The sequence below is a fragment of the Molossus molossus genome, unplaced genomic scaffold (genome assembly GCF_014108415.1).
Source record: "Molossus molossus isolate mMolMol1 unplaced genomic scaffold, mMolMol1.p scaffold_m16_p_8, whole genome shotgun sequence".
Classification (NCBI taxonomy): domain Eukaryota; kingdom Metazoa; phylum Chordata; class Mammalia; order Chiroptera; family Molossidae; genus Molossus; species Molossus molossus.
Window position 1 is genome coordinate 64,961,960 of NW_023425402.1, and position 12,127 is coordinate 64,974,086.

The following is a 12,127-nucleotide window of genomic DNA, read 5'->3' on the forward strand; positions in this document are numbered from 1 at the left end:
CTAGGTTTCATCAACAGCTCTAGTGAGGTTCACCTTGACCCCGTATGTGGTTTTGGTCTGCCCACCGCGGAGACCAGCTATGTAAATCTGAGGCCGGGGCACGGCAGTGCTGCCTTCCCTCATGGACTGCGTGGCAGCGTTCCTTGTCGGATACACTTGCGAATAATTTTCTCTTCTCATGTGACTAAGATCAGTCTGTACCGAATGAGTTACTTTCTGACGCAAATTGGCCTAAAGTAGAAAGAGAACACACAGGAATTAACATTTCTCTAAAAACAAATAATATAAAATATTATCAGGTACCAGTTAACATCTGCCTATTATTTTCTTAATCAAAATTAGTTTTACAACATAGCATTTTTCTACAAAATATTAGAACATTAGAAAATCTAGAATGTAATAGAAAATATCCTTTGCTGTGAAGTAGGAAAATATATTAAATAATGAAATTGGACCCCAACAAAGAACATAGAGGTTCAAACTTACAGTGAGCTCAATTATTTGTTGATATAATCTCCTAATTCCTTCATTACTATACGTTGAGATTCATACAACTTGGATTTTTCTATCACTCTTGGTTTATTTTTTTTTTTTCAGATTCAAATAATTTTATTTTATTTTTTTGTATTTGAGTAGTTATTTCTTTCTTTTTTTAATTATTTATTTATTTATTTATTTTTGTTACAGATATTTCACCTTTTTTACCCCATTGGCACCCCCCTCCCCAACCCACCCCCGCCCCGTCCCCTCCCCGGCTTAGTTGTCCATGTCCATTGGTCATGCATACATGCATATAAGTTCTGTGGTTTATCTCTTCCCACTCCCCCACCCCCTCTTCTGAGGGATGTCAGTCTGTACCCTACTTCCATGTTTCTGTGTCTACTGTATTCCTCAGACTGTTATGTTCATTATATTCCGTATATAAGTGAGATCATGTGGTATTTGTCTTTTTCTGCTTATTTCACTTAGGATAATACTTTCCAGGTCCCTCCATGTCGTCTCAAAGGATAAGAGATCTTTCTTTCTTACAGCTGCATAGTATTCCATTGTGTATATGTACCACAGCTTTTTTATCCATTCGTCTACTGATGGACAGTTGGGCTGTTTCCAGATCTTAGCTATTGTAAATAGTGCTGCTATGAACATGGGGGTACATATATTCTTCCTGATTGGTGTTTCAGGCTTCTTAGGGTATATTCCTAGAAGTGGGATCATTGGGTCAAATGGAAGTTCAATTTTTAATTTTTTGAGGTATTGGTTTATTTTTTTAAGACAAAAAGAGTTCCATTATTTTGTTTAAATGGGTTTCTCTTAAGCCTTTTAATATAAAAAGCTCTGTTGTTTTCAGATTATATTTTACATTATACTACATTTTGCTCATTCTTTTGTGAATTACTAGTAAACATGAAGCTAAATAGATTAACAGGCTGAGAAGCAAGAAGGAGCTTATGAAAAGAATAAGAGTGCACTGACCAGTGTGGCTCAGTTGGTTCAGGCATCTTCCTGTGCACCAGAAGGTCTCAGATTCAATTCCTGGTCAGGATATGTACCCCGATTGCAGGTTCAATTCTCAGTCAGGGTGCATGCAGGAGGCAACCGATCGATGTATCTCTCTCATATCAATGCCCCCCCCAAGATGATTTTTTAAGTATATTTAAAAAATAATAATAAACATATATGCGCCCAATATAGAAGCACCAAAATTTATCAAAAAATTTCTGGAGGACTTCAAGGGAGAGATACACAGCAATACAATCATAACAGGGGACTTTAAGACCCCATTGATATCACTGGATACATCTTCTAGACAAAAATTAAGGAAACAAACCCTAAATGATGCACTAGGTCAACTGTATTTCATTGATATTTACAGAATATTTCACCACAAAGTTGAAAAATATACATTCTTCTCAAGTACACAAAGGACATTCTCAAAGATAGACCACATGTTAGGACACAAACTAAGTCTCTACAAGTTCAAGAAGTTTGAAATCATATCAAGCATCTTCTCAGATCACAATGGCATGAAACTGGAAATCAATTATAATAAAAACATTCAAACACATGGAGGCTAAATAGCATGTCATTAAACAATGAATGGGTTACCAATTAGATAAAGAAATAAAAAACTTCCTGGAAACTAATGAAAATGAATGCACAACACCACAAAATCTATAGGACACAGCAAAAGCAGTCCTGAGAGGGAAGTTCATAGCATTACAGGCCTAACATAAGAAAGAAGAAAAATTTCTATTAAATTATCTAACTCCACAACTTAAAGATTTAGAAAGAGAACAAAAAGAAAAACACAGAGTTAGTAGAAGGAAAGAAATAATAAAGATCAGAGCAGAAATAAATGACATAGAGGCCAAGAAGATAATACAAAAGATTAATGAAACCAAAAACTGGTTCTTTGAAATGATAAACAAGATTGCTCAATCTTTAGCCAGACTCACCAAGAAGCAGAAAGAGAGGACTCAAATAAATAATATCCGAAATGAAAGAGGTGAAGTAACAACTGACACCACAGAAATACAAATGATTGTAAGAAAATACTCTGAACAATTATATGCCAACAAATTGGAAAACCTAGGCAAATTGGACAAATTCCAAGAATCATGCAGTCTTCCAAAACTCAAACAGAAAGTCAGAAAACCTGAACAGACCAATAACAACTAAAGAAATTAAAGCAGTTGCCCTGGCCAGTTTGGCTCAGCAGTTAAAGCGTCGACCTGCGGTCCGGAGAGACCCGGGTTCGGTTCCCGCTAAGGGCACGTACTTCGGTTGCAGTTTGTCCCCGGCCCTGGTTGGTCGTGCGGGTGGCAGCCACTCGATGTGTCCCTTCACATCGATGTTTCTCTCTCTCTCTCCCTTCCTCTCTTTCCCTCCCACTCTATCTGTACAAAAAGTGGAAAAATATCCTCAGGTGAGGATAAAAAAAAACAAAAAACAAAGAAATTGAAGCAGTAATCAATAAACTCCCATTAAACAAAAACCCTGGTCCGGAAGGCTTCACAGGGGAGTTCTACTGAACATTCAAAGAAGAACTAACACCTATTTTCCTCAAACTGTTCCAAAAAAAATTCAAGAAGAAAGACTTCCAAGATCTTTTTATGAGGCCAGCATAATCCTAATTCCAAAACTAAAGACACCACAAAGAAAGAAAATTACAGGCTGATATCCCTGATGAACATAGACACTAAAATCCTCAACAAAATAGTAGCAAATCAGATTCAGTAATATATTTAAAAAAATTATTCACCACGACCAAGTGGGATTTATCCCAGGGATGCAATATTTGCAAATCAATAAATGTGATACACCATATAAACAAAATGAAAGATGAAAATCATATGATGCTGGAAAGCATTTGACAAAATGCAACACCCATTTTTGATAAAAATGCTCAGCAAAGTGGGAACAGATGGCTCATACCTCAGCATAATAGAGCCCGTATATGAAAAACCTACAGCCAACATCATACTGACTGGGCAAAAAAATAAAAGCTTTTCCTTTAAGAACAGGAACAAGACCGGGATGTCCGCTTTTGCCACTCTTATTCAACATAGTACTAAGTCTTAGCCACAATGATCAGAGAAGAAGAAAAAATAAAAGACATCCAAATTGGAAAGGAGGAAGTGAAACTGTCATTATTCACAGATAACATGATATTGTACATAGAAAATCCTGAAGACCACCAAAAAAACTACTAGATTTAATAAATAAATTTGGCAAAGTAGGAGGATACAAAATTAACATCCAGAAATCAATGGCATTTTTATACATCAATAATGAACAGTCAGAAAGAGAAACTAAAAAAAAAATCCTACTTGCCATTGCATCAAAAAAATTTAAGATAGCCCAGGCTGGTTTGACTCAGCAGTTAGAGGGTCAGCTTGCAGACTGATGAGTCATGTGTTCAATTCCGATCAAGAGCATGTACCTCAGTTATGGTGGCTCATCCCCAGGCCTGGTCTGGGTCATATGGGAGGCAACCAATCACTGTGTGTCTCTCACATCGATGTTTGTCTCTGTTCGTCTCTCTCCCTCCCTCCCTTCCTCCCACTTTATTTGAAGATAAATGGAAAAATATCCTCGGCTGAGGATAAAATAAATAAATAAAAATTAAGATACCTAGGAATAAACTTAGCCAAGTAGGTAAAAGACCTGTTCTCAGAAAACTACAGGACATTAAAAAAAGAAATAGAGAAAGATATAAAAAAGTGGAAGCATATACCATGTTCATAGATTGGAATGATCAACATTATTAAAATGTCAATACTACCTAAAGCAATCTACAGATTGAATGCAATCCCTATTAAAATACCAACAGCATATTTCACAAATCTAGAATAAATACTCCAAAAGTTTATATGGAACCAAAAAAAGACCCCGAATAGCCACAGCAATCTTGAAAAAGAAGAACAAAGTTGGAGAGAATCACAATACTGGATTTAAGGTTATATTTCAAAGCCACTGTGATCAAAACATCCTGGTACTGGCACAAGAACAGGCATAGACATCAATGGAACAGAAAAGAGAACCCAGATATCGACCCAAGACATTATGCTTAATTAATATTTGACAAAGGAGGCAAGAGCATACAATGGAGTAAAGACAGTTTCTTCAACAACTGGTGCTGGGAAAATTGGACAGGTATATGCAAAAAAAAAAAAAAAAAATGAAACTAGACCACCACGTTACCCCACACACAAGAATAAACTCAAAACGGATTAAAGACTTAAATGTCTCTAAATGTTTTATGGTTAAACCTGTGAAACCATAAAAATTCTAGAAGAAAATGTAGGCAGCAAAATCTCAAACATCACAAGTAACAGACTTTTCACCAATACATCGCCTAGAGTAAGAGAAACAAAGGAAAAAAATCAATAAATGGGGCTACATCAAACTAAAAAGCTTATGCTCAGCAAAAGAAACCAGAATCAAAATAAAAAGGGAACCCATTATATGGAAGAACATATTTGCCAATGATACATCAGATAAGGGGTTAATGTCCAAAAGATATAGAGTATTCGTACACCTCAATAAAAGGAAGATAAACAACCCAATTAAAAAATGGGCAGAGGACCTGAATAGACAATTCTCCAAAAAGGACATACAAATGGCCAAGAGATATATAAAAAATGCTCAACATCATTAATTATCAAAGAGATACACCTGCCAGAATGGCTGCCATCAACAAATCATCAAACAACAAGTGTTGGCGAGGGTGTGGAGAAAAGGGGACTCTAGTACATTGCTGGTGGAAATGCAGACTGGTGCAGCCACTATGGAAAACAATATGGTGTTTCCTCAAAAAAATTAAAAATTGAACTGCCATTTGACCCAGTGATCCCACTTCGAGGAATATATCCCAAGAAGCCTGAAACAGCAATGAGAAAGAATATATGTACCCCTATGTTCACAGCAGCACTATTCACAATTGCTAAGATCTGGAAACAATCCAAGTATCCCTCAGTAGATGAGTGGATAAAAAAGCTGTGGTACATATACACAATGGAATACTATGCAGCTATAAGAAAGAAAGATTTCTTATCCTTTGAGACAACATGGAGGGACCTAGAGAGTGTTATGCTAAGTGAAATGAGCCAGTAAGAGAAAGACAAGTATCACATGATCTCACTTATTTGTGGAATATAATGAACAAATTAAATTGATGAACAGAATAGATCCAGAGAAATGGAAGCAGAGAACAGACTGACAAACCTGAGAGCGAAGTGGGGGAGGAGGCAGGAAGAGATAAACCAAAGCATTTATATGCATATAGGCATAACCAATGGACACAGACAATAGTGCAGTGAAGGTGGGCATTGGGGGAGAGGTTGGGATAAGGAAGGAGGCTGTCAATGAGGGGAAAAGGAAGGATATCTGTAGTACTTTCAACAATAAAGATAAAGAAAGAAAACGTTTACATGATTAAATTGTGAGCTGAGCTAGCCTCCCTCACTCAGTAGAATATCATTTTTACTTGACAACAAACTATGATTTTTGAGCCTTATTTATTTGGCAGATGTTTATTGGAAGTAAATAAAATGACTCTGTCACTTTAGGAAAACAATTGCTTTAGTTGCCAATGATAAAATATGCATTTGGAAACACTCGTATCTGCCACCATGAATTTGACAGTGTTCTAACACTCGTATTTCTAATGACATTCTCAGTTAGTCCTCTAAGAATGATATCACTTTAAAAAATTCTTTTTTATAATATAGTCAAAATATGCTTGGGGAAAGCATGTGATTTCAGCATACTTCATCTTTGCTCCTTTCTCTCCTCCCCTTCCCTCACATTTTTAATTTTTAAGTTCCTCATACTTTCTTTCATGGGCATTTAAAAAAATCTTTTATTTTCTTCTTTATTGATTTTAGAGAGAGAGGAAAGGAGAGAGAGAGAGAGAAACATCGATGAGAGAGAACATCGACTGGCCACCTCCTGCATGCCCCCCACTGGGGATCGGGCCCACAACTTGGGCATGTGTCCTGACCGGGAATTGAAGCAGCAACCTCTTGGTCCATGGGTTGACGCTCAACCACTGAGCCATACCATCACCTCTGTAGCTGTAGAAATCTTGGCCCAGATAGTCAGGACCTGGCAGACTTCTCTATTTGGACTTTGCTATTTGGGTGCCCACCCTACCCTCTAACTCAGGACCAACTAGAGAAAGCCAAATATGCTCACCAAATCAATCACATAAGATGCCCGCCTCCAATTTCCCCATGTCAACAACCTCCAATCAGAGGGTAACTGAGGCCCTCCCCTGCAAGGTTTTCCTGCCCTTCCCCCTGCCCTTGAGTCTCTGACAAAGACAAGTAAGATGGTGGCTGACACCCTTACTATAGCAAGCTCTGAATAAACAGCCTCTGTTCTCATTTGGTAGTGTTCATTTCCACACCTGATTTCAGTTAAAGAGATAAATAAAATATACTAAGAAAAAGCTATACATACGAAGTATTTGTTGTCTCCGTACTATTAATTGTTGTTTAAAATGACAAGACATTTCAATAGGGTGAGTGGGAGGAATTCCACTGAGTCGGATAGGGATGAGAGTTTCAAAGGCAGGCTTTAGTGTGAGGCACCTACTGTGATTAAGATGAATGAAAATCAGGACAAGGGAGCCCAGTGTCTGGAGAGGACATGTTCACCATAAGAGGGGACAATATTTATGATATAACAGAGGTAACATTCTGCTCCTCAAAAAAGTCCAAAGAAAAAAAAGGGTATATTTAAAATGATTACAGAAAATTGGGAGTGCTTTATTTTTTTAATGTGTTTTTATTGATTTTTAGAGAGAGAGGAAGGGAGAGGGAGTTGAGAAACAATCAGTTGCCTCCTGCATACACTCCGACCTGGGATCAAACCCAGGACCTTCCAGTGCATGGGACGATGCTCCAGCCAACTGAGCCATACAGGCCAGTGCAGGAGTGTTTTAAATACTAGGACAGTAAATTAAAACTATTATATAGATCAACAGAGAAATGGAGAGAGAGAGAGAGAGAGAGAGAATCATTGTTCTAGTTAACGGCTAGTATAATTTGAGAGTATTTCCATGCTTTGTATTTCTGCATATGCTTAAAATTAGAAGACAATCTTACAGGGTAAAGCTGGCAAATTATAAATTACACTAATTATTTTTGTTAGCAAGGAATTTTGTACAACTTACTATTTTATAAAAATAACTCTATGAGAAACAACATGTTAAAATTATCCAACATATAAGTAATTTTAGAAAATATTGTTACAAACCAATTTTATAGCTTTTCTTCTTAATTCCCATTCATTCCAGTCATATGATCTCACAATTGTTGGTGGCAATATGTGTGTATCCGTCTGTGTGCCAGTTTCACTCTTTGTAATTGGTTTTATATGTTTGGTAATAACTTTTATCTAAAGAAATGGAGTTTTATAATTAATATCTGTAAAAAAATAAACATTATTTACAGATATCTAATAAAGTTCAGCTAAAACTGACAAAAAATTAGAAAAACAAGAATTTTTTATTATGGCATATACTTATAAATACCAGCAGAGAAAATAAGCTCATCATTAGTAAGATATATGTAATTTATCTTCCAGGGCATTGTGACTTTGTGCCTGATTTTGCTAATTTAATGTAGGAGGTGGATTTTGGAAGGGGAAAACATAACATCACTCATTGCCAAGTCAAATGCCCACTCGTAGACTTTCACAATTGGTAGCATAAGCAATACCTTGTTGGAAATGGATGGAAGTTTAAAATAGCTATTAAATATTAGGTATAAATCATATTTATTTAAAGTATCATAACACCTTTGGGCTATATCTTAAACTCAAACTAGGCATAGATAGCCAGATTATTCTCCAAGAAGGTTTTTTTAGTTGACTATGTTAATTTTTAACTCACTATTACTATTTACATATTAAGTATTCAGTAATTCCATGCTAAACAAGATAAAATTATGCTAGATATGAAGTTGTGGGAGGAGTGACAGAGGTTTAAGGAGCTCAGTTATAGCACAAAGGAGAGAGAAAAGATTAACTCCGCCCCCCCAAGTCAAGCAACAGATATGAATGCCTACCATTTAACATGAGATACAATTTTTACCTTCAAAATAAACTTATGATATAGTGAGGTAGATTTAAAAAACATGCTGAAAATGACATTATACCACACAAGTAAATGGCAAGTAAATAATAATAAGGACTACAGCATTGGAGGGAGAAACCTTACTTGCATGGGTATTGAAGGTCACTGAAGAACAGCTGGAAATTAAATAGAAAGAACGAGAAAAACAAGACCAGATATATAGGGTAAATTATTCTTTTTTTTTTTTTGTACAGACAGAGTGGGAGGGAGAGAGAGGAAGAGAGAGAGAGGGAAACATCGATGTGAAAGGGACACATCGAGTGGCTGCCACCCACAGGACCAACCAGGGCCGGGGACAAACTGCAACCGAGGTACATGCCCTTAGCGGGAACCGAACCCGGGTCTCTCCGGACCACAGGCGGACGCTCTAACCGCTGAGCCAAACCGGCCAGGGCGGGTAAATTATTCTTTAATGGAAAACTATGCATTGTTTACATATAGCACACCATCTGGTTATTCATTACTAGCTTCTCATTGTCTTTAAGCTACCTTACAACTCTGTAAGTTATAAATAAGTGATAGCAAGATCAAACAAATCTTGTCTATACACAAGCAAATTCATAACCCTTTCAGGGTTTTCTATATTGTAACCTGACCGTGTAATTCTCAAATTTATATGAAAAGTAAAGAGTCAAGTATAGTCAAGATTGTTTAGAGAAAAAAGGGCAAAACAACTTACTCTACCAAATATTAAGACTTATAAAGTTGTAGTAAGATATAGGAATTTTTAAAAAATTGAATATTTGAACAGAATCGAGAGCCTAAAAAAATAAGCCTGTGTATATAAGACCCAGTGGGGAAAGGAGAGAGTATTGAAAATACAGTCTGGGACAATTTCCTATTCAAATGGAAAAAAATATTAAAATTAAATCTTCATCTCCCACTAGACACAAAAATCAAATCCAAGTGATTAAAAATTCTAGTGTAAAAGGCAAATTTATATTTAAAAGAACAATTTAGGAGAATATTTTTATCATCTAAGGATACATGATTATTTCTTAAACATGACATAAAGATAAAGTGATAAATTACACATTAAAATGAGAAACTTTTATCAAAAGACACCATAAAGAAAATAAAAAGATAAAGCACAATGGTGGAGTGGGGGTGGGGTGGGAATGGGAGCTGGGTGGAGGGTGTCAATGAGGGGGAAAGGAGGGACATCTGTAAAAAAAATGAATTAATAAAAAGAAAGAAAAAGATAAGTCACTCAATGAAAGAACATACCTGCAAAACATATATCTAATAATGAATTAGTATAAAAAATTGGGCTAAAGACAGTAATTTCACAGAAATACATTGTTTAGGAATGCAAACACTAATGGCAAAAACTAAAAAGACAAGGAATTAATAACATCAAATTCATGAAGTAGTTACTACTGTGGAGAAAAGAATGGGATACACAGGGTTCTCTGAGATACTTGTTTTAAGTGGTGGATACACAGATGCTTGTTTTCATTGCTTTTATATAGTGATACATTTTACATATCCTTTGGTTTGTATAAATATTATACAATTAAAAGTCAGTTATTTATCTAAAATGAGTGAGACATATCTCCCTTGTGTAGTATCTTCTTTTTAGCCTTTTGGTATATGTGCTTTAAATAAAAAGTTATCTCACTGTTTTAGAAGTAGGCAGAGAATAAAATACAAATAAAACCATTAAGTTTTATTAAGGCATAATTAATGAAACTACTAATGGTAAAAAAAAAAATACTAAGTGGAAAAAAGTAACTTTTTTATGGATGGGACAACCCAATATAATAGACATATAAATACCCCCACAAATTATTATATTATTTTAATGTAATACCAGTTAAAATCCAGAAAGATTATTGGGGATGAGGGAGTTGGGAAATTCATTAAAAAATTTACATGGACATGAAAAGATCCATGAAGGGCTTGCCCTATCAGATAATAAAATATATTACAAAGCAATAGTAATTAGAACAGTATGGTCTCAGCATAGAGATAAACAAATAGGCCAATAGAACAAGATTGAAAGCCTAGAAACAAACCCATTTCATATGAGAATTGCTAATACAAGGGAGGTAGCATCAGATTTAGTGGGAAAACCATACATTATTAGTAAATGAAGTTAGGAAAGCTGGCATACTACATAAATAAAAATAAAGTTAGAACTCTTTATTTTTTCTAAAAGGACTAACGACTTAAATGTGAATAATAACTTTAAAAAGAACAAAATATAAATCAATAGTATCAAGACTGATAGATTTCTAAAACAATACTTTAAAAGGCACAATCTTTAAAGAGAAAATTTAATAGATATATGATTACATTAAAATTAAAGATGTGGCCCTGGTCGGTTTTGCTCAGTGGTTAGAGCCTAGGCCCACAGACCAAAGAGTCCCGGCTTCGATTCTGGCCAAGGGCACATACCTCAGCTGTGGTTCGTCCCCAGCCCTGGTTGCAGTTGTGCAGGAGGCAACCAGTCGTGTGGTTCTTTCATATTGATGTTTCTCTTTCTCTTCCTCCCTTATTCCCTCCCACTCTATCTGAAGATAAATAGAAAAATATCCTTGGGTGAGGATTTAAAAAAAAAGAAAATTAAAAATGTGTCTTCAATGAACAACTCAACTGACAAAGCTCACCGAGAAGTGACAGATGTGGCAAAAACACTGCAACTTTTACAACTGATAAAAAATTCATACCTATAATAGATAAGAAATTTCTGCTAACTAAACATAGAAAGTAGTATAGAAAAGAAAAAACTGGCAAAAGTTGTAAATAGTCAATGTATTGAAAGCGAAATCTGAATGAGTAATAGATATAATAAGAAATGCTGCCCAGCCGGTGTGGCTCAGTGTTTGAGCATTGACCTATGCACCAAGAGGTCACTGGTTCAGTTCCCAGTCGGGCACATGCCCAGGTTGTTGGGCCCGATCCCCATTGTGGGGCATGCAGGAGGCAGCCAATCGATGTTCTCTAAAAAAATTAGTAATGAAAAAAAAATTAAAAAGAAATGTTGAAATTCACTATCAGAATAATGTACAATAACACAATAATGATATACCATTTTAAATTCATCACATTGGCAAAAATTATTAACCCAGGTAATAGAAGTGCTAGCAAGATTATGGGTAAGTGACAAGTCTCATGGACTAAAGTTAAATTGGTCCAATCATTTTGAGAGTAATGTCTCAGCTGAGTCAAAAATTGTAGGACTACCATTTGGCCCTCACACAGAAGGATACTAAATATACCAGTCTCTTTCCACATCGGGAGGAACCTAGAATGCTCTGGAGACTTCCTCTTTCAAAAAGAGTGTCACATTAATAGACAGAGTGGCACTCTGTCAGAATAAGAGTGCCAACTGAACTGTCCAGGGTTTGACCACCACAGCAGCCCCTGCACCACTCCCCAACCACTTTATCCTTAGCTTGTTGCCAGGTTCCTTGCCCAAGTGATCAGACCACCCTCTGTGCCTCACTGTCACCAGCCAGACCAACTTCTTACCAGTCA

The 12,127-nt window shown here is 36.1% G+C and overlaps 1 protein-coding gene across 1 annotated transcript in view; it reads right to left on the reverse strand.

Moving 5' to 3' along the window:
* CFAP206 (cilia and flagella associated protein 206) overlaps positions 1-12,127 on the reverse strand; it is a 42,434-nt gene continuing 30,307 nt past the window's right edge. Inside the window, exons 11-12 of the mRNA XM_036249447.1 lie at positions 7,765-7,905; positions 1-231 (exon numbers count right to left, since the gene is read on the reverse strand). Coding sequence (XP_036105340.1) covers positions 1-231; positions 7,765-7,905 — 372 coding nt within the window. The remainder of the gene's footprint in view (positions 232-7,764; positions 7,906-12,127) is intronic.